At 36.2% G+C, this 24,710-nt stretch overlaps 4 protein-coding genes across 4 annotated transcripts; 2 read left to right on the top strand and 2 right to left on the bottom strand.

Annotated features, from left to right (window-relative positions):
• Window positions 1–1,032, bottom strand: GCK72_007611 (uncharacterized protein; the record flags this gene model as incomplete). The annotated part of the gene is made up of 4 exons (XM_003107305.2): window positions 1–315; window positions 431–618; window positions 675–919; window positions 965–1,032. The coding sequence occupies 4 exons, from the start codon at window positions 1,030–1,032 to the stop codon at window positions 1–3; spliced, it is 816 nt and encodes a 271-aa protein (XP_003107353.2).
• A 7,516-nt stretch (window positions 1,033–8,548) lies between these two features.
• On the top strand, window positions 8,549–9,575 carry GCK72_007610 (uncharacterized protein; the record flags this gene model as incomplete). The annotated part of the gene is made up of 5 exons (XM_053726326.1): window positions 8,549–8,589; window positions 8,642–8,883; window positions 9,083–9,129; window positions 9,176–9,345; window positions 9,416–9,575. 5 exons carry the CDS (start codon window positions 8,549–8,551, stop codon window positions 9,573–9,575), a joined length of 660 nt encoding a protein of 219 aa, XP_053590520.1.
• A 3,641-nt stretch (window positions 9,576–13,216) lies between these two features.
• Window positions 13,217–14,522, top strand: GCK72_007609 (uncharacterized protein; the record flags this gene model as incomplete). Its single annotated transcript, XM_053726325.1, has 6 exons — window positions 13,217–13,297; window positions 13,361–13,488; window positions 13,532–13,910; window positions 13,968–14,115; window positions 14,161–14,312; window positions 14,358–14,522. 6 exons carry the CDS (start codon window positions 13,217–13,219, stop codon window positions 14,520–14,522), a joined length of 1,053 nt encoding a protein of 350 aa, XP_053590519.1.
• An 8,595-nt stretch (window positions 14,523–23,117) lies between these two features.
• Window positions 23,118–23,459, bottom strand: GCK72_007608 (uncharacterized protein; the record flags this gene model as incomplete). Its single annotated transcript, XM_053726324.1, has 1 exon — window positions 23,118–23,459. One exon carries the CDS (start codon window positions 23,457–23,459, stop codon window positions 23,118–23,120), a length of 342 nt encoding a protein of 113 aa, XP_053590518.1.
• Between the last annotated feature and the right edge of the window lie 1,251 nt (window positions 23,460–24,710).

Raw genomic sequence — 24,710 nt, 5'->3', positions numbered from 1 at the left:
TCACCAGTGACGACGAGAAAAACGACGTCTGTCCACCTGAAAGAGCCAGAAGTCCGGTCGCATGAAGTCTCTCGTGAGAGAAACACGAAGTCCTGGAACACGGACGATGCTGACATTTTCGGTGGGGTTCTTCTTGATGATGTCGTCTCCAAGGCTCCAGTTGAAGAGAGGCAATGGGTCCTTTGTGTTGAATTGAATTTCGAGTCCTGGACGAAGTTGTTGTTTGGTGCGAAGAACGAAGAGACCCAAGGTAACCTCGTGGAGCTTGTCTTCCTCCTCTCGCTTCAGAACGATCCATCTGATCGGAGCAGTTTTCTGAAACTCATAGCGTTTCAAAGTTTTCTCTATGGTTTTGACTCATTAAATTGATAATCAAAAAGAGGAGCTATACAGCGGAAACTATACAGCGGAAAATGTGATTGCCGGTTACCTTCTCATCGTCGAGAAGGAAGAAAGGTGCCAAATGTGGCATCTTGACTTTTTTCACCACTTGAAAGTCCATTCCACTCAAGAAGTTGGCTTGGTACTCCGCTTTGATGTCTCCTCGAAACTCCAGACGACGAGCTTTGGTGGCTTCACCATTTCCAAGTCGAACAGTTTCCAACCATTTTCCGTCGTCTAGAAGAGTGATAGTTAAGTTATCGAAACTAACAAATTATTATTATTCAACAAACCTTGGGTGTTCCCGTCCACCACGACATTTTCGATGACGTGGTGATCTTGGATAAGATCCAGGTCAGCGTCACTGGTGGCTGGAAGAAGGGGTATTCCCCAGACTTGGCGTTCTTCGTCAGTAATTGACACCGTGATCTTATTCTCTTGGACCAGAACATCGTACTGGAATTCTGGGATCTGGAGAGCCGGGAAGTGACTTCTGACGAAGGCGTTGTACCTCCGATTGGTTTGCATCAATGAAAATCTGAAATTAATTAAAAATTCAAACAATTTTATTCTAGCGTCATACAGTGAAATTCCATCGAATTGCGGCAGAATGCAGTCGAAGACAAGCAACGGAAGTTTATCGAACTTCATGATTCTGCAATTTTAAGGAATTCAAGTTTTCTTGAATCCAAAAACTGTTCACGATACTTTCGATTTCAAAAATAATTTTCAGTTATTTCCAGTCATGTTCAAAGTATTTTTAGTAAAAGTTTCATTTGGTAAAAACGAAATGAATGGACGAAATCCAATAAATGAAACATTTAAAAATTGAAGTAAAAAAGTTGGCAATTGCTGTAGCTTGAAACGATCACAGAAGATGCTCATGAACGTGTTGATTGCTGTAAGGAATGTTGGGAAACCTGAAATAATTCAATTTATATGTTCCAATTCCAAGCCTTTTCTCATTGGAGAGAAGGTATTCGACCGGCTTTCTCTATATTATATATGACCATCACTCCCCAAAGTACCGGTTTTTAAAAGGGTTAAGAGCCGACTCTCCGTATTTACTGGGTTGTAGGCTTGCGAAATTTTCAGAGCACCCGACCAAATTGATATATCAGAGTGTATGTGCCTTTAAGCGAAGATTTGTGTGATCAAAAAGTATGGAATGGGCCATCGTAACATGTCTTTTCATCACACGATTCCAGAGAATCTTTGCTTTTAATCAATTCTCATATTGTTGGCTGCCCATTCCGCTCTTCAACTGAATGGTATGAATTATGAGGTTACTGTAGTTGTTGCTTATTCAACTTACACTAATTTTTGCTGATGTAAGTTGGGCAATCATACATATACACAGATTGATTGAATTTTTCTATCTAAAATCTACAGTAGTCTAGGATCTGAAGCTTTGAGATTTCTGAATATTGCCCTGAACATGGCCGAAAAGTGAACGGAACATGAAGAGAATTCAAAAGCTTATGGATTTTAGCCGTATTCAGCTGAAATTGTCCAAGATTGAGAGTGCGGCATGGTAATTCTGTTTGTTACACCCAGTAGATTTTTAATGAATTATACAAATGGAAAATAAAGCTTCATTTTTGTAGTGGTCAACTTTTTTGTGTTGAAAACCCGAAAATCCTTCTTCTTCCCCAAATTCTCAAAATCCAGAGAAGAAAAAAGAAGACCAAAAAAGAGATTTTTCGCTGTATTCTGTTTTATATAACTGTTCTCATCCAGAATTCTCAAATTTCAATTCAGAATCTCTTTTTTCTTCTCCGGATTTTTGAAAATCTGAAAATCCTTTTCCTTCCCCAAATTCTCAAAATCCAGAGAAGAAAAAAGAAGACCAAAAAAGAGATTTTTCGCTGTATTCTGTTCTATATAACTGTTCTCATCCAGAATTCTCAAATTTCAATTCAGAATCTCTTTTTTCTTCTCCGGATTTTTGAAAATCTGAAAATCCTTTTCCTTCCCCAAATTCTCAAAATCCAGAGAAGAAAAAAGAAGACCAAAAAAGAGATTTTTCGCTGTATTCTGTTCTATATAACTGTTCTCATCCAGAATTCTCAAATTTCAATTCAGAATCTCTTTTTTCTTCTCCGGATTTTTGAAAATCTGAAAATCCTTTTCCTTCCCCAAATTCTCAAAATCCAGAGAAGAAAAAAGAAGACCAAAAAGAGATTTTTCGCTGTATTCTGTTCTATATAACTGTTCTCATCCAGAATTCTCAAATTTCAATTCAGAATCTCTTTTTTCTTCTCCGGATTTTTGAAAATCTGAAAATCCTTTTCCTTCCCCAAATTCTCAAAATCCAGAGAAGAAAAAAGAAGACCAAAAAAGAGATTTTTCGCTGTATTCTGTTCTATATAACTGTTCTCATCCAGAATTCTCAAATTTCAATTCAGAATCTCTTTTTTCTTCTCCGGATTTTTGAAAATCTGAAAATCCTTTTCCTTCCCCAAATTCTCAAAATCCAGAGAAGAAAAAAGAAGACCAAAAAAGAGATTTTTCGCTGTATTCTGTTCTATATAACTGTTCTCATCCAGAATTCTCAAATTTCAATTCAGAATCTCTTTTTTCTTCTCCGGATTTTTGAAAATCTGAAAATCCTTTTCCTTCCCCAAATTCTCAAAATCCAGAGAAGAAAAAAGAAGACCAAAAAAGAGATTTTTCGCTGTATTCTGTTTTATATAACTGTCCTCCTCATTCAGAATTCTCAATACTTGATTCAGAATCTTTTTTTCTTCCCCGGATTTTTGAAAATCTGAAAATCCTTTTTCTTCCCCAAATTCCAGAAATTATACTTGTTTTGGGTTTCCCAAGTTTTTTTGTTGTTTAGAAACTTTTAAAACTCTCTGTTTCAAACGTATTTTCGATTCCAAACGTTTGGAAATTGAGATCTCAACTATTTAGAAACTGAAAATCCTCAGGTTTCTGACATTTGGAATTCCCTCATGTCAAATTTTCTCAATGAGCAAATAATTCATTTTCAGACTTTCCGGTTTCAACATTCTTCACAATTAGTCTGACGTTTCTATAGTAACTAATGAGTCGTTGCAAACTAGAAACCAAAGAATACAAAATGATCAGTATAATTCATTAACAATCTATTTGATGGGACAATCAGAGTTACCATGACGCAGTCTCAAAGTTGGACGATTTCCACTGAAAACGGCCAAAGTTAGAATCTTTTGACCTTATGGGAATATAAACTTGCAAAAGCTTCCTCATTCTTCACAAACTAAAATTTTCTATCCAGGTAGCGGATTTTCTTCTTTCATCATATAATTTCCTGACTGATAATCGAAAACTGATAGGACCCACTTGGCCGAACCCAACCCGTTTCCGTTATCCTACTGGCCTGGAAATGATGTTTTCGAAAGAATGTTCTACGAGAGGGTAATAGTATTATCCTCAAAATGTTGTGTATGTGTCAATCTTATCATTCTTCCTCATTACAATTTTAGTCCTCTAGATAACTACACTCTCGCTCGAAAACTATGACACTTCGGATTCAAACAGTTCAAAACAAGGCAAAAAACTAGTTTGATCTTGAGTCAGAACATCAGTTATACCAATTATTTGTAAGTATTCGGAACCTACTACTCCAGGTCATCAAAACGTAGAGACTTCTGAACCATCTTGAGAACTTGTTATAGAATTCTGGAGTTTCCCATAAAAATGGCTTGAAGCAATTCGTAGTCTATACACGTGTGTCATAAGATTTTCGAAGTTCGTTCGGTGCGAAAACAATCATAAGACACAATTTTTAATCTGTTTTGAATAATGCGAAATTCTCATGGTACTTCTATTGCTGATAAGATTTCAAAGAAACAAAAATATTGCAATTTTGTCTGAAAATGACTTAACTTAAAAGTTCTTGTATGTAGTAATCTATTTTTCAAAAAATCTGAAATTTCACGAAAACTCCTTTTTTCTCTATTCCAGCAGCTTTTCCTACATTAAGTTGGCATACTTAACGTATTCTTGTAAGTGTTTTCTTGTTGCCTAGCTGTATGATATTCGGAATTCCTGAAAATATTGTTTCATTCTTCATGCTCTTTATTTTTGTTAAAATATTTTTATTTCTGAACAATTTCCATTCAGAATAGATGAATGGACGAAAAATAATTGAGGTAGAAGACAAAGGGAAACAATGATTTATAGAAAAGAAGCATCCGATGACGTGAAGTTTTTTTTTTCAATTTCCGAAGAAAAAAGAAGGTCCCTGACATTTAGTTTCAGCAACCCCAACTCTTTCAGCTATTTTCCTCCGTTTTTCTATGCAAGTATCAATTATTTTTTGGTTTTGGGGGGAATTCCTTCAGTGGTAAAACCAAGGTAAATACCATCGAATGAAGGGGTTTGTAATCACTGGAAAATTCTGTTATTTCGAGGTAAACATCGGCGATTTTTGTGAATTTTCATGTGGAGTTTCGGAAGTTTCGGTATATTGTGCAATACAAAGTATAAATTCTTGCAAGTTCATTTTCAATTTCTAACACCAAATTTGTGTTTTGAGCACAATTTTTCGAAATAGATCCGCGAGAATGATTGGAGATTCGAAAAAATACGGAAAAGGCAATATTTAAATGCAAAACTCTTCAATTTCTTTGGTTTTTTACATACTTGTCAAGGCCCCGCCCTTTTTTTCCAATTTTTTTTCTAAATTCCAAAAATAATTTTCATCAAAAATATGACAATTTTTGATGATTTTTCAGATTTTCCTCTAATTCTGAATGATAGTCGAAAATTTGACTTTTTTCGCGAAAAAATTCAAAAATTTCACATTTGAACTTTGGCGCCAAAACACTTCGTACCGTGCCTTGACAAGTATGGTTTTAAATGTGTCTTGCTGCAAAATTTTGATTTTACAATTCAGTTTTTTTCGAAGAATATGCGAATTTGTTCAAAATTTTCTCAATTTATTAATAAATATTAGCAAGACACGCTTATTACAACCGCGCTCTACCGAAATTCCCTTGAAAAATGCCTGTTTTTCTCCGATTCTCTCAATTTTGCACACTATTTTCTTCGGTTTCGGTAGAGCGCAGTTGTAAGAAGCGTGTCGTGCCGATAATTATTCAGCTTTTTTCAATAGAGCGAATTTGCATACCATGTGTTTCAAAAGTTATTTTTCGGATAGAAATCTGACTTTAACTATAGGAACTTATGTTTCAGAACGTTTTTCGTTTAAACAACTAGAAATTTTCGCTCATTATACTTCAAAATTCGAATTCTCCACATTAAAAATTCATCAATCGTCGCCCGACATTTTTTCTCTCAAAACTGTCGAATTTTCCTCATTTTTCGGAACTCAGCCGCCCAAATTCACCAAATTTTCGATTGTTTTTGTTGTTGCGCTTGTCTGTCGTTGTGTGTCAGTTTGTCCAGATGTCGAGTAGTTCTGAAAATATATTATTTGTGCAAGTGGCCGTTGTGATGGTAGAAAGTCAATGAAATTTTCTACTACAAAAACATAAATTTCAGAATTTATAACCGAAAATGTGTTTTTTCAGGAAAAAATCTCGCTGACACATTTAGAATGCTAAAATTACCTTCATTCTCGAAGAAGGCGGGTTCATCGCACGGTACTCGTCGTTTTTGTCTGAAAAAAAGACATTTAATTATTTTCGAATACAATTTTTTCGATAAATTCTTGACAATTACTCACTTTCTAAATTCCATTTGAAAATACCGTGCGTTGAACTCGTAATCCTTCTTTTCTTGCTTTGTTACACTTGTTTCTTGCCACCAAAAAAGTTAAATCATCATCCAAACGACATTCCGAAATTCCGCTCTGCGTGTTGTTTAATCACTTTCAGTTTTGAATTATTTATCTTTTTTCAGTCAATTTCATGTTATTTGCAAGTTTTTTGAAGCAAAAAACCATTGAAATCACCTATAAATGAACGGAAATATATTAATTTCAAAATGTTTATTGCGAATTTTCGTTAAATTCCAATGATTTGTTCACTTTCCGAATGGTCTAATTTTTATTTCGGGTTTCATATTCTTCTTTCAACATTGACTTGTCACAGTGACAACATCGTCGGCTTCAGAATTCGATTGCTTGAATAGCGGGAAAGGAATTTTACAGGTTTTTATTTTGAAAACTAGTAAATTGTTGCGGCAATTCTCGAAAAAGAAGTTTTGAGCCAGAAATCAGCTAAAAATTAATCTTCTAATAAATATTTTGTTCCAGCTAATACAGTTTTTATGTAGTCAGAAATGTCGCCTCGCAATTTTCATCTCGTCTTTGTTCTGAAAAGTTTCCCCTCAATTTGCACACCTTTTTTGCAATATTTGAGAGCTGAAAACGAGAAGGAAATGGAGTTTAGAATATTATTTATTTGAAATTGACGATTTTTCACTCAAAATTCATAATTTCCATGACTTAAGCTTCATTTTGAATCTAAAAAATACTAAAAACGGTCGAGATATGACTATAAACTCAATTTCCTAAGCATTTATGTTCAAATAAAGAATCAGTGTTCATTATTTTGCTAACTCTTGTCTCGCGGTTCTTGTTCTTTTTACTGTTTTTTTCTAATAGTTTGTGAATTGTCTCCATTGCTGAAAATATCTTTTATCTCGAAATTCGTCGTCCTGAAACCACGAAAGGTTGACTTCTTTTTATTGTTCGCATTCAAGAACATCAGCTTGTGGCTTGGAAATCTGTCAAAAATTCGATAATCAGCACCGAATTTCTCGCAGCGACTCGTTCTCGGCAATTACTCGACCAATATTTGGTGAAATTGTGTAAAACTTCATTTTCTATCTAACAAAACGTCAAAATTGAAGAGCGTATGCGCCTTTAAGCGAAGATTTGTGTGATGAAAAGTATGGAATGGGCCATCGTAACATGTCTTTTCATCACACGATTCCAATAAATCTTCGCTTTTAATCAGTTCTTATATTGTTGGCTGCCCATTCCGCTCTTTTATAGTTGTTGGAAGCAAATCTTTTGTTCAGAAAATACTTGTTTGTTCCATTCTGAAACTACACTTTTTTGAATTCTCAGATCTTTTCGCAGTCTGCAGAAAATGTTTCAATGCTGGTAAACCTGAAATTCAATCATTAAATACAATTTTCAGCACTGAATTCTTGTTTCGGCCGTTATCCACTGGACAAGAAAAGCTAAGAATAATTTCTGGTTTAAAGAGCACGGCCTTCATCAGCAGTGGACTCTTACCAGTATTTGGATGTTTGATTCAATGAAAAATACAGATTACAATAATCGAAAGCGGGAAGTTGTTATAAACGAGAAAAACGGAATATTTACTGGTCAAACGGAACTCAGAGTGAATTATTGGAGATGGTCACTGCAGTCCAAACCGTCTTCACCGACAGCGAGAAACTGGGAAGTTGGCGTCTCGTTCCAAACTCCGTCACGTTTCAAGCACTGTGGATAAGTCAAAACTAAAACTGAAGAAAAGTGACATAGCCTCAAGTCAGGGTCGAGATCGATATACAGTACCGCTCAAAAGTATATTAAGTTTTGGTTTTTTTCAGTTGAAAAGGTCCGACTTTGAGATTGTGTCATGGTTATACATATTGCCCCATCAAGTAGATTTTTAATGGATCATACAGATCAAAGGTAGAGATCCAATTTTGTAGTTGGCAACTTTTTTGTACGGACACTCCCTAGCAAGTTACATATCGTCAAAGTAATTTCTCCCTCAAATCGACCAATTTCAGTGTAAAATAGTGCGATTTTTGAGCTGTCGTCTTAAAATGACCATAGCTCTCTAGGGAATGTCCGTATAAAAAAGTTGCCAACTACAAAATTGGAGGTCTATTTTTGATCTATAAGATCCATTAAAAATCTATTCGATGGGACAGTCAGTATAACCATGACACACTCTCAAAGTCGGACCTTTTCAACAGAAAAAAATCGAAAATTAATATACTTTTGAGCGGTAATGTAGCATTTTACAATTGAACCAAGAAGGTGGAACAAGAGTGAGGGGAGCACAGAGAAAGAGAGAGAGAGGGCAAACGCGCTCTATCGGAACACACTATTGATTTCCCGCCATTTGGAACAACCGTTCAAATACACTATTTTCTCAACTGAACAGACAGTTTCTTGTGAATGAAGTGAACTGTTATTCCAGATGACTAACAGTCGAAATTCGAGAACTGGAACTTTCTACCGGAGGAAATGAAACTGTCGTGTATTCGATTCATGGATTTCAAGACACGGTAAGTATATCTGATACCTACATATCAATGTAAACTGAAACTTCGTTTTCAGATACCGTCTTCGTGCCACGTCTCACACAGAACGTCGTCTAGCTGAAGCTCAAAAGTTCAGCTGGGAATCTGTTAAAATGAGGAGCTGGTGCAGAAGAAAAGTGATTCGTCTGAATTTTGGATTCAGACCTAAAACCTCCATTTATTATCAAGAGAATCAGATCGAGTCAATGATTGTTCCACTTCTTTCATTCATTTTCAACACTGTTAAACTCGGGAAATTCGACTTTTCCTGGGCCGATTGTGAGTTTTTTCCTTTAGTTTCAATGATGTGAATAATTGATTTCGGATGATTTTTATCAACATCTTCAACATTTCGTCGCTTCTTCCCCTTATCAGATCGATTCCGTTTCCGGCACCTTTACTTTCCAAACTCTCCGATTTTTGAATAACTTTGCACCTAATTCAATCAAACATCTCGAACTGGAATATGAACCATTAGGTCATGAAGGACGGTTTCCGATCAATCAGTTCGTACTTTACCCAATGGTGAGCCAATGTTAGCAGCATTTCCAGCTGAAACATGAAATTACAGATCAACTCTATCAAACTCTGGAATCTGACTGTTGAGACAATTCCAGATTACGAGAGGATCGCTCGGAAATGGATGGAAATCGATGTAGACGTGGGCTCGGTAATGTTTTTCAACTATTACGAGAATCGGACGACTGACGACTTCATATCAGGAATGGAAGACTATACAGTGTAAGTTGAGATTCTCAACTTGAGAGATGGAGAAAGTGCGCTCTATCGAAATTCAGCCGATCATTTTCAGCGTTCAAAAATCGCCAAGTTTAGTCCGTATGGAGATGAAGGACAAAGAAAAGCATATGGTGTTGTATGTGACATACAAATGGGATAAGAAATGTTTTATCAAAATAGTATCTTCCTATTTTCCAGAATCCCAAATAACTGATTTTATTCTTCGAAACTAATAAAGATGATATATTTTATTGCAATCGTGTACTTTTTCTCAACAAAAGTCAACTTGATTTTGTGCAACGACTTCTGAAATTCAGAATCTGAATTCATCAGTCTAGCTGGAGGGTCTTCTCGGAATCTTGGAGGACTTTACATTTTCCAGAAGTCATCAGATTTGGGCGGACGTCTTCTACAGTCACCAGAAACCGTCTGGAGCAACAAGAACACATCTTTTAAGGTTTCTGATGATTCAGGCTGACAATTAATTTGACAGCTTTCAAACATTCACTAGCAGATATTCTCTATGGTGAACTCTCACAGGAAATATAAGCAAAAAATCTCTTCTTTTCGTTCGTCTTTTTTCGGTTTTTGAAAATTTGGGGAAGAAAAAGGATTTTCGGATTTTCGAAAATCCGGGGAAGAAAAAGAGATTCTGAATGAAAAGTTGAGGATTATGGATGAGGACAGTCATATAAAAAAGGATACATCGAAAAATCTCTTTTTCTCAATCTTCTTTTTTCTTCTCCGAATTTTGAAAATTTGGGGAAGAAAAAGGATTTTCGGATTTTCACAAATCCGGTGAAGAAAAAGTGATTCCGAATCAAAAGTTGAGGATTCTATGAAGACAAGCTTCGGAAACTGAAAAACTACTTTTCCGGCTAAATTTGCAGAAAATCGATTTCAGAACTTTCGGAAATTCAGGTCTACGTACCGGAAATTATGGGTGGTTGCCTTTTAACGCTTTCAAAAGCCGATCGATCTTAATCACACACAATGCGATCGGAAGTCAATCAAAATCCTCCGAATCTAAAAAACTCATAATTTCCAGGTGAACTCTATCGAATTCTGGCGGATCGATGTGAGTTTCAGCCATGATCTTGGTGTTGCTATCATTCGGAAATGGATAGAAAGAGATGTCAAAATTGGGTCAACTCATAAAATTTCCAGTTGTGGGGGCAAACCGATGGACGATTTTATAGCCGAGTTTGGACAAGATCTAATGTAAGAATCACCACTAGAATTACTGTAACTCCACGATATTTTAGACTGGATAAAACTGACACTATACTTCGCATAAAAACAAGAAACCCTTCGAAACATATCATATTGAAAACTTATAACCATTCCGATGGATGTGTTTTCAAAATGGTTTCTTCTGACTTCAAACAATCAGATTACCCAAAATTCCCTTATCTCGCATGATTTCTATCACTAAAACTACCTAAACGACACTTTATTATCAATTTTTTGCGTTTCTAACATTATTTTTCCAAGATTTTCTTTTTTTTTTAAATAAAAACTCACTCTGGATTCATTTTCTTTATTTTCTGAAAACTCCGACCAATTTGATGAAGATTCGTCGCTGTCCCATCATCCTTATCGAGCCACCACTGAAACAAAAAAATATTTTTTGAAAAAAAAATTTGGCGAAGACAAAATGATAACGAATTCAGCTTTGGAATAGAGAAAAATGTTGAGAAACGACAAAAAACAGTGAATGAACGCAGAGAATCAGCTCCGAAAGTCAGAAATCAACAAAAATAAAGCTAAAAAACGGGCAAAAATAATTTTTTCGCACAATCGGAGTATTTACGTTCAAAATTCGTGTTTTTTACACTTAAAATGAAGCTCCAGTGATGAAAATTATGATTTTCGTACCAAAAACACACGAAAACACTAATTTTTGACTGAAAATCGAGCACAAACGCTGAAAATCGACAAAAATCCAATAAATAATCGTGGCGCTAAACAACACGCGGTGCGTCATTTCGGAGTGTCGTTGCAGGATTTCTTTTTTTTTAAATCGAATTTCTGGGTTTTTTCTCTGGTTTTTATCTGAATAAACGCGTTTTTGTTAGCCTTTTACAGCTCATATACATTCTTCGTGAAGGAGAAATAATTTAACGCAAAATTCTAGAATTTCAAATGAAAAAACCTATAAAATTACCAAAAATTTCACAAAAAAGTGAAAAAACCTCTTTTTTAAATCCAATATAGAAATGATAGTCGTAGTTAGGCAGGAAAACATGCGAAAATGTCTAAAATTAGTGAAAATTTATTGAGAACCAGTTTTTTGAATCAAGGAAATAAAAAACTAATTTTCATAATATCAATCTTGATCTATTTTTGTTCATATTCGCCTAAATCAGTTCTATTTTTCTCAAGATTATTTCGATTACGACACAGAATCAAACAGACTTGCAGAACCTCTGCCTGGCTCGGATTCAGAATATGTGCCAACTTTTCACCAAATTTTTAAAATTTTTATCAAAAATAGTCGAAAATCTCTCGTACACTCGAGTTTTTACCGATATTTAATAGCAAACTTAGTAGAAAATTTGATTTTTTCAAGTAAAGAAGATTGAAAAGTTCAAATTTTCAACTTTTGTAAACTGAAACCCGGACCGACCGGGCCAGGGTGAATAATCTCAAATCGACTATTCTGAATTTAAAAAAATGAACAGATTTTTGGCGATTCGCGAATTTTCATAATATCAATCTTCATCTATTTTTTGCTTATATTCGTCTGAATCAATTCTATTTATCTCAAGATTATATCGATTTGGACCCAGATTTAAGGCTTATGTCATTTTTCACCCCTAAATTTCAGCTTATACTGTAGCAAACATCTCCAATTATTTAATCTCTGTAAAAGCTCCATTTGACTAGTAAACTTATTTTTGAACACCTTCCGCTTTCGATTATCTGTATTTTTCATTGAATCAAACATTCCCATACTGGTAAGAGTCCACTGCTGATGATGGCCGTGCTCTTTAAACCAGAAATTATTCATAGTTTTTCTTGTCCAGTGGGCAACGGCCGAAACAAGAATTCAGTTCTGAAACTTATATTTTTCGCACAGTCCTGGTTCAGACGACGCCAGGGTCCTTCGAATGACGCCAAGTAGACATTTTTAAATAATATGAACTGGTAATTTCAATTAGAATCTTAGGCCCCGCTCCTAAAACAGAAGTCTCTAGGCCCAGGGTTGTGAAATTCCGGGTCTGGCCGGGCCGACTGAACAATTTTCCTTGGCCGGTCTGGCCCGATCGGCCGACTCATGTAGAATTTTTTTTTTAATTTCATAAAAAATGCGAGATTTCTGTGAATTTATCTAGTAAGAGTCGATTTTTCGGCTATTTTTTTGAATAACGATGAAAACTGAAACGTAGGAGACAATTATGATTATTTTTTAAAGTGAAAATTACCAAAAATTTCGAAAAAATTGTGCACATTTGTTGCGGGCCGGGCAGAGACGGCCCCGAATTTGCTAATCCTGACTAGAGTGTCTCTCCATATTCTTGAAATTGAACCTATCGGAAAGTCTCTACCAGCCATTTTCGTATTTTGGGGGCGGACCCTAAAAGTAAGCATAAAAATGTCAATTATACTTTTCTCGTACAATGCGTTCACAAAATTCAGCATGTCTTTTTTTCTCTATCTTCTCCTGTTAACTAGCTCAACTCTCTCGCCTATCAACTGGCTATCCTATCTGTTCCATTCATTCCTTTAATTCACCCATTAATTCTAAATTTACCTTATAATTCTTAGTTCCTGTTTTTTCCACTCCACGTTCATTTAGCTTATTAATTATTCTTTCGTTCTTCTTTACTTTTAAAAAGTTACCTCCACCAATGTCTATTATTTCAGCGACATGTCACAAAACAACGATATGCCTGGCAGCCCTGAATCTAAACGGCATAAACCGAACACAGATGTCGTCGAAGTTGACAAGGTGAGTTGAAAAAGAGTTTTCTAGATCTTTGTTTTGTGTTCGTTCATAAAACGTAAATTTCAGACTGAGAACAAAAAAATCCGCAAAACTGGAAAACGGTTTTTGCTGAAACACACTTTCAAAAATATTCTGGGTCTGGAAGTAGGCAAAAATGTGTATAGCAAAAAAGAAGAGCACTTTGGAGTTCAATGGTAAATATTACAACTGAATATAATTCTTATGTGTTTATTCCAGGTATTTTTGTATTGAACACGCACCGGAAGATTTTTTAATCGTGCTATACTGTTCATGGCCTAAGAGTATAGGAGAATCGACGATTAAAGAATACTTTGAATTCAAATTTGGGGCTAATACCGGAGACACAACGAGCAAAAAATTTATAGCCACATTCAGAAATAACAATGGGAGTGATAGTAATGGATTCCAAATGAAATGGTCCAAATTGGAATCGGATTTCGTCGAGGATGGCAAACTTAAAGTAGAGCTCAATGCGGAAGTTCTCGAATCAACTGGTCTCTTTGGTCCGAGACTAAGAAATTTCGATGAAACAACTAAAGAAGTGTCGGATCTCATTCTCGTTGTCAACGGAGAGAAGTTCTATGTCTCAAAATTTGTGAGTTCATTAATTAATTGAATTAACATTTTTATCTCTTAATTATCTAAATTTCAGTACCTGTCCTCTCAATCGGATTATTTCCGAGCGTTGTTTTTAAGAGGCTACTCCGAATCGAGCATGCCCGAGATCAAATTGGAAGGAATCGATGCTGACGATTTCCAGCACTTCCTGGTACTTCTCTACGGAGAAAAAGTTCTTGATGGTAATTCTCAAAGAGTACTTCGCAAGCATAGTTACCATTTTCCAGAGATAACTGTCGAAGGGATTCTTCTCATTGCCGACATGTACAACACTCCAGTTGCCATCCGGCAATGCGAAGATTTTCTTCTGGATGTGTCCAAGAAGACGCTGAAGAAAAAGTTTCAAATGGCCATCAGGTACAATTTGGAAAAGTTGAAGGTTAGTTATAGGCAAATTTTTGAAAAAAAAAGAAGATAATTTCAGACGAAAATTCTCGCCGATGTCAAAACAATTTCTGATATCAGAGAAATAGCCTGGGAAGAAGAGGTCGATGATTTGGAGCCGTCAATCATCTCGACACTTCTGAAAAAGGCGATTTCCGATAAACAATCTTGTTCTTGTTCCCATTCCCTGCATTCTATTGTGTAATGTTGTGATCCCTTGTTTGTGTATAAGTGTATATAAAAGTTTTTTTTGAAAACATGTTTCGTAAACATTACGTCCTAAAAACTTTGAGATTTCAATATTGGTGCCTTATACCAAGGACAACGTTGACCCCAGAATTCACCGTGTTCTTAAAAAGTTCGGTATCAAGGACTCGGGTGGTTTCGATATCATCGAACGGTCTGAATTGAAAGCATATTTGCGGGATAAAAACGAAATTACGGTGGATGCTTATGTTAAAGTTTTGAAAACGACTGGCCTGTACAAACCGAGAATAAGAAACTTTGATGAAACAACTGAAAAGTTCTCGGATTTTGTGCTGTCGGTCGAACGGGCTAAGAAAAACTTAGAGACGCAGGAAAACTGGAGAAAAGAAGATAGAATCCCTTCAAAAACTCCTCGTGCACTTTTCCTGGCACCAGGAGGAACGGAGCGGAGCAGCTGCCTCCTGCTCCGGGACTCTCCCGAGTCCTGAGTCATTTAGAAATTTATCTGTTCTTGGAGTTCTGAGGCTTCTTGTGTTGTGAGCCGGCCCCTGTATATATTATGCTTTTTTTGAAATCCTAATTTATTTTTATTTATTGTGATTAATGTGATATAATATTCTGTTACTGGTATTTCCGAATTGTACGGAAAATTTGAGCTATGTGAAAAAGAGGTGTGGTACGAATCCAGATGATGAGTATTTTTGTAAGTTAATAAAAATTTAATTAGCTAATAATTATAATTTATTTCTTTCAGATGGAATGTTCTGAAGAGTGCACACAACTGCTCAATAGAGAGTGATTGGAGGAAAATAGTGAGTTAATAGTTAAAAAATTAGAAATCAGTTCATAAATATAATTTTTTCAGTGATATACCGTTCGGGATCACTCTTCTTCTCTATCCGGTGTCTCTGCAATCGATCGGAGTTTTTTTTTAAATATTGCACTAATAATGATTTTTTCAATAAAACTTTGTAAACCTGTTTTCGAAATAAGCCAGTTTTAGAAATTGTAGAATTCAGAGTCCCAGTATTTAGCATGGTGAATCCAGCAGCCCCCTCTGACTTTTTCTATGCACTTTTAAGCTACAGTAAGAATTTGCACTTCAGGAATCTCTTGTGTAACTTGGAGGAGTAGGATACCGAGAACCCTGATCCAGAATCCAGAATCCAGAATCCTGGAATCCAGAATCCTGGAATCTAAAATTATCTGATTTTTGGTCCCCTTCCTCCTGGAATGTCTTTTCACCCGGGACAGAGCCATACTTGCAAACCGGGCCGGCCCGTAACTCGCGTCTAAATGAATATTATGAGCTGAAAAATAGACTAAAATGTAGATCTCGACGAGTTCTATATCCGTGACCCACTACGGGCCGGATGGCTATTTGTTATTGTGCCGCGGGCCGGGAAAAAGTGCCAAAAAACGCGAACATGCCCAAAAAAGTCATTCTAGCCCGGCCCGCGGCACATTAACGAATAGCCATCCGGCCCGTAGTAGGTCACGGATATAGAACTCGCTGAGATCTACATTTTGGTATATTTTTCAGCTCATAAAACTCAGTTTGAAGCGAGTTACGTGCCGGCCCGTGTCGCCCCGTTTCGGCCCGGTTTGCAATTATGGACAGAGCAGCTGCCAATAATCGACTCGGTCTTTTTTTCTCTCATCCGCCAGAAAGACAGCTGCCACCCCTCTCCAGATACCTCTGAAGTTCAAAGGAATCAATCTGCGATTAAAAAAGTTGATTGGACAAACAGACAGGCAATATGAAAGTTGAAAATTTGAAAGGTACTCATATATTCATTTATTTAGAAAAAAGAACAGAATAAAGTTATTTTCCATTAGTACGATATGACATCAATGTTTGACCCACATTCGTCCAAAGTTCCACAGCTGTGGGTTATATCGGTTGTTTTTCTGAAAAAAAGATGTGGACTACTGTAGCACTAAAAATCTTTGTAAACTTTGACTCACATTTAAAAAATTGCACCATCTAACACATATCGTGCTGTTCTTATGTTCGATCTTAAAATTTGTAGTTCGGCATTTTAAAATTAAATCAATAACTTACTTTGCATGAAATGTTCCATTTTTCCTTAACTGGCATAGAAAGTTGACGAGAATTGAACTTTTTCTATAAATTGACCTTGTGAAAAATAACAAAAATTAGTGAAGTCAAACATACATTTTTTAAAACTCACACCCCATTTAATTCGAGCATGTGTCCAAAAATACAAAATGCTTTGTTGACGAACGTGATTGAGATTCTGAAAGAGTCAAAATTATTAGTACATGTATACTGTAAAACCTGTATTAGAAAGGTCCCTTTAATAGAAGGACGAGTGTTTTTGAACAATAGAAGAACATTTCCTTCTAATACAGTTTTTACATTAAAAACTCACTTCAATTTCACCAGAAAATATTCAATACCAGTTGATAACAGAGATCACTCGAAAATTTATACATTTCAATAGCAGAAGAATAAATACGAATACTCAGAACTTTATAAAAATCAGTTTATATACAATAAAATCGACCGATACAAACTCAGTCTCACTCCAACAGGTACATTACGGAATGAATTGGAAGAGAGGCGCTGCTCCTATCTCTTTTCTGTTTCTCTAGCACTCTCTAGGATGTGCACAGTATTTTAGTTCCTGAAGCTACCCCATGCTCTTTTCTTATCAGTGTTTCCTTCTCAATGTGCCAAGTGACTGATAACCGAGGAGCGGAAACAATTCTAAAAATAGATGGGAACTATTTTTTGTGAAGTTTTGAACAACAGTGGTTCGGATTAAATATTTATTTAGGATAAAATACAAAAAAAAATAAAATATATGGAATGACTGTTGATCGAATAATGGTGTTGAGGTGATTTTCTCTTCTTTTAAGATCTGAAATACTTAAAATTAATTTTGATCATTTTTAAAATCCTTAAACATACCAAAGCAATGGATATCCTGAGTGATCCCATCCTGGTGAAGTGATATGAATCGTATTATCCTGAAACAATTGAATATAGATCAGACTACAGTAACCCTAGCTACAGTATACAAACAAAAAACTCACATTCCTCTTCTGATGATCTCTTGAATCCATTTATCAACAATCATTCAAGCCGCTACCCTGTTATATAGAGATTCTTATGCCTTTAGTGTAGCGGTATCATCATCTTTATTCAGTGTCAGTTAGACATCATTATGTCCAATAAACATAGATAAGAGAACCGACCAAGACTGGTCGGTGGCAGGGGTTAAATACAAATGCCTTATCAGTTAGTACCGGGAGCTGGTCACTATATGGAAGGTGCTAGAATAATGTTTACGTCAGAGGAACTCAAAGAACGTTACGGGGCATCAGAGATCTGAAATATGCAATTCGAATGATGATATGACCAGATGCTAAAGTCTAAAACTTACCGAAATTATAAAATCAAAGTTGAAGTTTACAAGTGCTGTGAAATAAAAAGTGCATTCTCGTTCAGTTTTTGCTGAAATTTTTGCATATATATTTAAAAAATTAGAAAAAACTCACATTTTTTCAAAAAAAAACTATTGCACGGGATGGAAAACAGTCTTCCAAATGTTTCTCGAAGAACTTGAACCAACTGTTGTTGATGGAGCACTGAAAGTGTACGTGTGTGTGTGTGTGTTTCAAGCGATGAAATTACCTGAAATCCTGCTTGAAGCACTTGGATGCGAATCGAGATGAAATTATTCGGGAGGGCCGGATAAATTCGTCTCTCTTCAGTGTCTCAAGTTCTTCGAAAAAAAGAATTGAAAACGATGCTCTGGAAAAAAAATGTTGAAGTAACACTTATGTACCACTTACGCCAAATTCTTCAGGGATAGACATTAAAAAATGAATTTCCTCTCGATTCCCTGTTCCATTAGAATGGATGTATGTGTCAAATCTAAATAAGCGTCTATTGTGGTTATAAATGACAATAAGGAACCTCGACTGAATGATTGCGTCGATTGCAATTTCGGCGCCTACGCGAAGCTCAAGAGACGTACTGTAGGCGAAGTTGTGACCGGGCTCCACTATCAGGAATTGAGCAGAATTACTTCCCACGTGCTCCAATTTTGACGAATTCTGTAACTGGTCAAGGCATGTAAGACTGCTGGATTGTGATGAATACCGTTTCCGTTGAATTGTCGACATTTTCTTCGACTTCCGGAGTGTCCATGGAAATTCCTTTGGAGATGAGCGAGTAAGCGTGAATACCAATATTAGTAGGATAAATATGAATATTTAGAATTTTATAAAAATCAGTTTAAATACATAATATCGACCGATACAAATTCAGTCTTACTCCAATAGGTACATTACGGAATGAATGGGAAGAGAGACGCCGCTCCTATCTCTTTTCTGTTTCTCTGGAACTCTCTAGGAAGTTTACACTATTTTTGTTCCTGAAGCTACCCCGTGCTATTTTTTTATCAGTGTTTCCTTCTTAATGTGCCAAGTGACTGATAACCGGGGAGCGGAAACAATTCTAAAAATAGATTTGAACTATTTTTTGTGAAATTTGTTTTCTTCTTCAAAGCAGAATAACACAGTGGTTTGGATTAAATATTTATTTAGGATAAAATATAAAAATAAAATAAAAGATATGGAATGACTGTCGATCGAATAAAGGTGTTGCGGTGATTTCCTCTTCTTTTAAGATCTGAAATATTTAAAATTTATTTTTATTATTTTTAAAATTCCAAAACATACCAAAGCAATGGATATCCTGAGCGATCCCATCCTTGGTGAAGTCATATGGATCGTATTATCCTGAAACATTTTCATATAGATCAGACTACAGTAACCCCAGCTACAGTATGCTCATGGAATCAAAAACTCACAATCCTCTTCTGACGATCTCTTGAATCCATTTATCAGCAACCAATCAAACCACGACCCTTTTTATCTGGAGATCTGAAATATGTAATTCAAATCATTTTTTTACAGATGTACAAGTTTAAAACTCACCGAAATTATAAAATCAAAGTTGAAGTTTGCAAGTACAGTGAAATAAAAAGTGCAATCTCGTTCAGCTTGTTCCTGAAATTTTCGAATATATATTTTAAAAATAAGAAAAAAAACTTACATTTTCTTCCAAAAAAACGATTGTACCGGATGGAAAACAGTCTTCCAATTGTTTCAATAATTTCTGCGATCATGATTTGTCTATATGCCCAAATCTTTGATAATTTACTTCTATATACCAATTTTCGAGAATTCCAGCTGCCTGAAATATCCACAATTTTTTTGCTACAGTTATGGATTCCCACAGTTTTGAAATTTAGAAACTCACTGGTATTCCTCCCAAAAATATCCAATATCCGATGACAACAGAGTTCACATCAAATTAACAATAACAGAAGAATAAATATGAATATTTAGTATTTTATAAAAATCAGTTTATATACATAAAATCGACCGATACAAATTCAGTCTAACTCCAACAGGTACATTACGGAATGAATTGGAAGAGAGACGCTGCTCCTATCTCTTTTCTGTTTCTCTAGCACTCTCTAGGAATTGTACACTATTTTTGTTCCTGAAGCTTCCCCGTGCTATTTTTCTTATCTTCTTATCAGTGTTTCTATCTCAATGCGCCAAGTGACTGATAACCGGCAAGCGGAAAATAAATCTGAAAACTTTTTGATGTGAACTAATTTTTTTGTGAAATGAGTTTATTTACAAATTTTTTAAAGCAAAAGAATATGAGTTGAGTAACGAGGTCCAACGGATAACAATATGGTTCCATTTTGATTTGCTGGTTGCTGAATCGTTCCATGTGGGTTCACTAGAAGTGTGGATTGGAGCTGTTGTTGTGCCAGGCTTGGCATTATTTTGTAGCTTTGTTTGGCTTAAGGCATCGCCTTTAGAGTGTCTGTTTCATCTTCTGTAAAATTATTTAATGAATCGTGCCTTTCCGTTATTTTCTTCACTAATGTTTTGATGTCATTTCTTACCTCTTTATCTTCTGCATATAGTTCCTCTATGAGTTCCAATGAGACCAGATGTCTTCATCTCGGCTACTGGCATTTGTCGCAGATTGACGCGTGGTGAATTGCCAATTCCTTTCCACAATGGTAGGTTTTGCATAAAAGCCAAGTTTTCTTGATCACACGGCAATTTGTTGGGTGGTGGAATGTATTGTTAAGGCACAGGAGACATAGTCGTTGGTCCAGGCATTTTTGAATTTTTTGATCCTGCGATGTGGTCTTGCAGTCGCCCTCTGCACAAACAACATTTTGCTGGAGGTTTGATCCCACAATTCTTTCGATCCGTACATAGCTAAAAGTCTATCCATGGCATCTTCAAACTGGGATCCATCTGTGTCGTATGGTCTAATGAGGTCGGAAGGATCAATCAGATTCGGTTGCTTTTTGACGGCAATTTCGAAGTTGATCTTACGGTCACGTTTTCTTCTCCTGCAACGAGATTAGCGGTTATAAATTCAACTTTCATTTTATCTTCGAGTTTAGTTACCTTCTTTCTGATGTCTGCGTTCTTTGAATGGGCTTGTTCGATAGTTGTTTTTGCAGTTTCAGCCAATAAATTTCCTATTGGAGTCTCGTGGAGTTTGGTCAACACAGCGTTGCATTGTATGCTTTGTGTAGTTTCTGAAATTTTTCTTATTCAGTAGTAAAAAATACTTCATGCTCTGCAATGTACAGTACCGTGCAGTAAGACATACAATTTGGTCATTTTTAGTTGAAAATGGCCAGAGGGTGTTACGATATCACTGATTGCCCCACAAAGTAAATTATGTAAAAACCATACCTAGCAAAGGTAGACCTTCATTTTTGTAATTGACAACTTTTTTGTTCTACAAAGTAATTTCTAACTCAAATCCTCCCATTTCAGTGCAAAATGGAATGATTTTTGAGCAGTCGGCTAAAAATGACCATAACTCTCCAGGGAGTGCTCGTACAAAAAAGTTGTCAACTACAAAAATGAAGCTCTACTTTTGATCTGTGTGGTTTATACATAATTTACTTTGTGGGACAATCAGTGATACCGTGGTCATTTTCAAATGAAAAATCCCAAATTTTACATATCAATATCAGGTGGATAAATATGAACTTTTAGAGAAAACACTGCCTGTTAAAAATTTTAAATGTTATCCATTCCCACCGTTTCAAAATTTAGAAACTCACTGTTATTTTACCCGAAAGTATCCAATACTTGTAGACAACAGAGATCACACAATAATATATACATAGCAATATCAGAAGGATAAATATGAATATTTAGAATTTTATAAAAATCATACAATTGACCGATACATATTCAGTCTTACTCCAACAGGAACATTACAAAATGACTGGGAAGAGTGGCGCCGGCCTATTTATTTTTTCGTTTCTCTAGCACTCTCTAGGATCGGCACTATTCTTTCATGAACTTCATGTCCGCCGAATCCTTCTGCGGTGTTTTCCTCATTGATGTCTGTGTCTCTTCCTCTATATACCATTAAAAGCGAGAACGAAAAGAGAATGGGAGCGTTGACCGACATTCCGATGCGCCGAACGTGAAAGAGTACTGTACAAATCCTAGAGAGTGATAGAGAAACAGAAAAATAAATAGGCCATCGCCTATCTTTCCAAGTCATTCCGTAATGTACCAGTTGGAGTGGAGACTGAATATGTATCGGTCAATTATATTGTATATTAACTGATTTTTATAAAGTTCTAAATATTTCTATTTATCCTTCTGATATTGATACAGTACCTTGCAGTAAGTTATACAATTCGGCTTTTTTCATTTGAAAATGAAACGTGGACAACCTCAATCTGAGGTTGTCCTATTTGGGCTCCAGAAGAGTCACCTTGACTCACACCGGACGACGAATTTATGGGACCCCCCAAATTCTGAACCTTAGGTTTGTAGCTTTCTTTATTTTTTATATTTTTTATATTTTTTTTTTGAGATTTTAACTTTGATTTTTCCAGGACATGTGACGCAGTTTTCTGGAGTGCCTTTTTTGGACGCTGGATCTCGGTGCGGGCCTATTTTGAGGTCCGCTACGGGATCCGGCTTCCACAGGAAGCTACATGTGTATTTTATATTCGAGAAGCGCCCCGTGAATTGTATCCCCTTGAAGTCGTGCGGATCGAGAGTAGAGTCGCGGATCACATGAATCTCGATTATTCTTTTGTTTAACTTTTTACTGATAATCATTTTGCAATATTTATTTTAGAGAATAAATTGGTTATTTAGAAAGAAAAATTTTCGTATATTTGATATCAGATTACAAAAAATGAAATATATATATATATATAGAGGTAACAGATGTCATATCTTTAGATTTTAATCCAAACTTTCGTCGTGTCCCATTGATTCCGCAAGAGGTGACATGTTTGGAGTTGTTGACGCCATGAAGGGGCAAATTGAAACATGATGGGAAGAGTAATTTTTTCCGCATTTTTTGTTGTCGCACAGATATTTCGGGAACCGAAGTGTTTTGCAATTGATTGGAGTATGTTTGTCTCTGGTGAGACAAATTTGGCAGAGGTGTCGTTGCTTGATGATTTTCATCTTTTCGTCTATTGGAAGTTTGCATTCCGAAGCATAATGATTTTGTCGACAAATGTTGCACTTAGGCGGTGGCTTGCTGGCTTGGATTTTCTCCTGTTGTTGGTGGTGTTTTGCTGCGTTGAGCAGCTCTTTGCATTGATAAGTTGGCTGCGTGGTGAGTGCAAATGACGCAGATAATTCTGGAAGCAGCATGTAGCAGTTTTTCGGCTTGTTCAACTCTTCCGCATTGATGCATTTCGTGGCCGAATCGCTTACAGAATTTGCATGGGACTGGATCGCGAACTGGGCAATGGAGAGCACGGTTTGCTTGATCCGTGATGCCGCGGAGTTGGAAAAAGATTGCCATCCGCTTGTCTTCCTCGTTGATTTCTGAGGCGAGTGATTTTCCTGGGCGTTTCGACATAGTTTGGGTGTTTGTAATTTGCTGAAATGCATTTAGTTTTAGGATTACTTTGTGGTATTGGAAACAACAACAGTACAGTAATGATTTTCAAAATTTGAAGTTGAAAAGGGGTCTCATTGTTTAGAGTCGAGATCATAAAGGATTTCCATCTGGTATAGAGTCCCGGTTGTAAACGTTGACCGTTTTAATTGAAATTGAGCAACTTTGAGACTGTGTCATGGTGATACTGATTGTCCCATCAAGTAGTTTTTTCATGAATCATACAGAACAAAAGTAGAGCTTCATTTTTGTAGTTGACAACTTATTTGTACGAGCACTTCTTATAGTCATTTCTCTTCGAGTTTCTGAGATTTGTGTATCCGGGGTGGAGGGGAGCCGTTCTGGACGGAAACGTGGGTAACCTCAATCTGACAAGGGAAGTCTTTGGAGACGCCACTTTCAAACGAGCTATAAATTTGGTCATAGGTATTTTCAACTACGGGGAGTCCATTTCTGCAATCAAAACCTGTTAAATGTCTCTCTGAGCCGAGTTATGAGCTTTTAAACTTTTCATATGGGAAAGCTTTTTCACATGGAATTCCAAATCGACAAGTAGTATACGCTAGATTTTCTCTTTTTCGCAACTTACAAACACAGGTAAACCGCTGGGGAACACAAATTCAACTGAGCGGTGGCGTATATACGTCCGATTTGGAATTCCATGTGAAAAAGCTTGCCCATATGAAAAGTTTAAGAGCTCATAACTCGGCTCACAGAGACATTTAGCAGGTTTTGACTGCAGAAATGGACTCCCCGTGGTCGAAAATACCTATGACCAAATTTATAGCTCGTTTGAAAGTGGCGTCTCCAAAGACTTCCCTTGTGAGGTTATCCTATTTGGGCTCCAGAAGAGTCACCCTGACTCACACCGAACGACAAATTTATGGGACCCCACAAATTCTGAACCTTAGGTTTGTAGCTTCTTTATTTTTTTGTAGCTTTTCTTTATTATTTTTCCTGTCCCTATTTCCCCGTTCCTTATTCCCTATTACCCCTTTTTCCCGTCTCTATTACTCCCATATATTGTTATTTCTGCATATATTCTACTCAATAAACTTGTATTAATCTGAACCACCTTTTGCCTGATCGCAACTCAGTTTAGAGCCGCGTTCCAGATATATATGCTTATATTTTTTAATCTATAATACTAATTATAATCCTAACCACTGTACCTGAATTGTTGCATTTGTCAAAATAAATAATTATACTTTT

The sequence above is a fragment of the Caenorhabditis remanei genome, chromosome II (assembly GCF_010183535.1).
Source record: "Caenorhabditis remanei strain PX506 chromosome II, whole genome shotgun sequence".
Lineage (NCBI taxonomy): Eukaryota > Metazoa > Nematoda > Chromadorea > Rhabditida > Rhabditidae > Caenorhabditis > Caenorhabditis remanei.
Note: the sequence above shows the minus strand (reverse complement) of the source record. Positions and strands in the feature narration are given on the sequence as shown.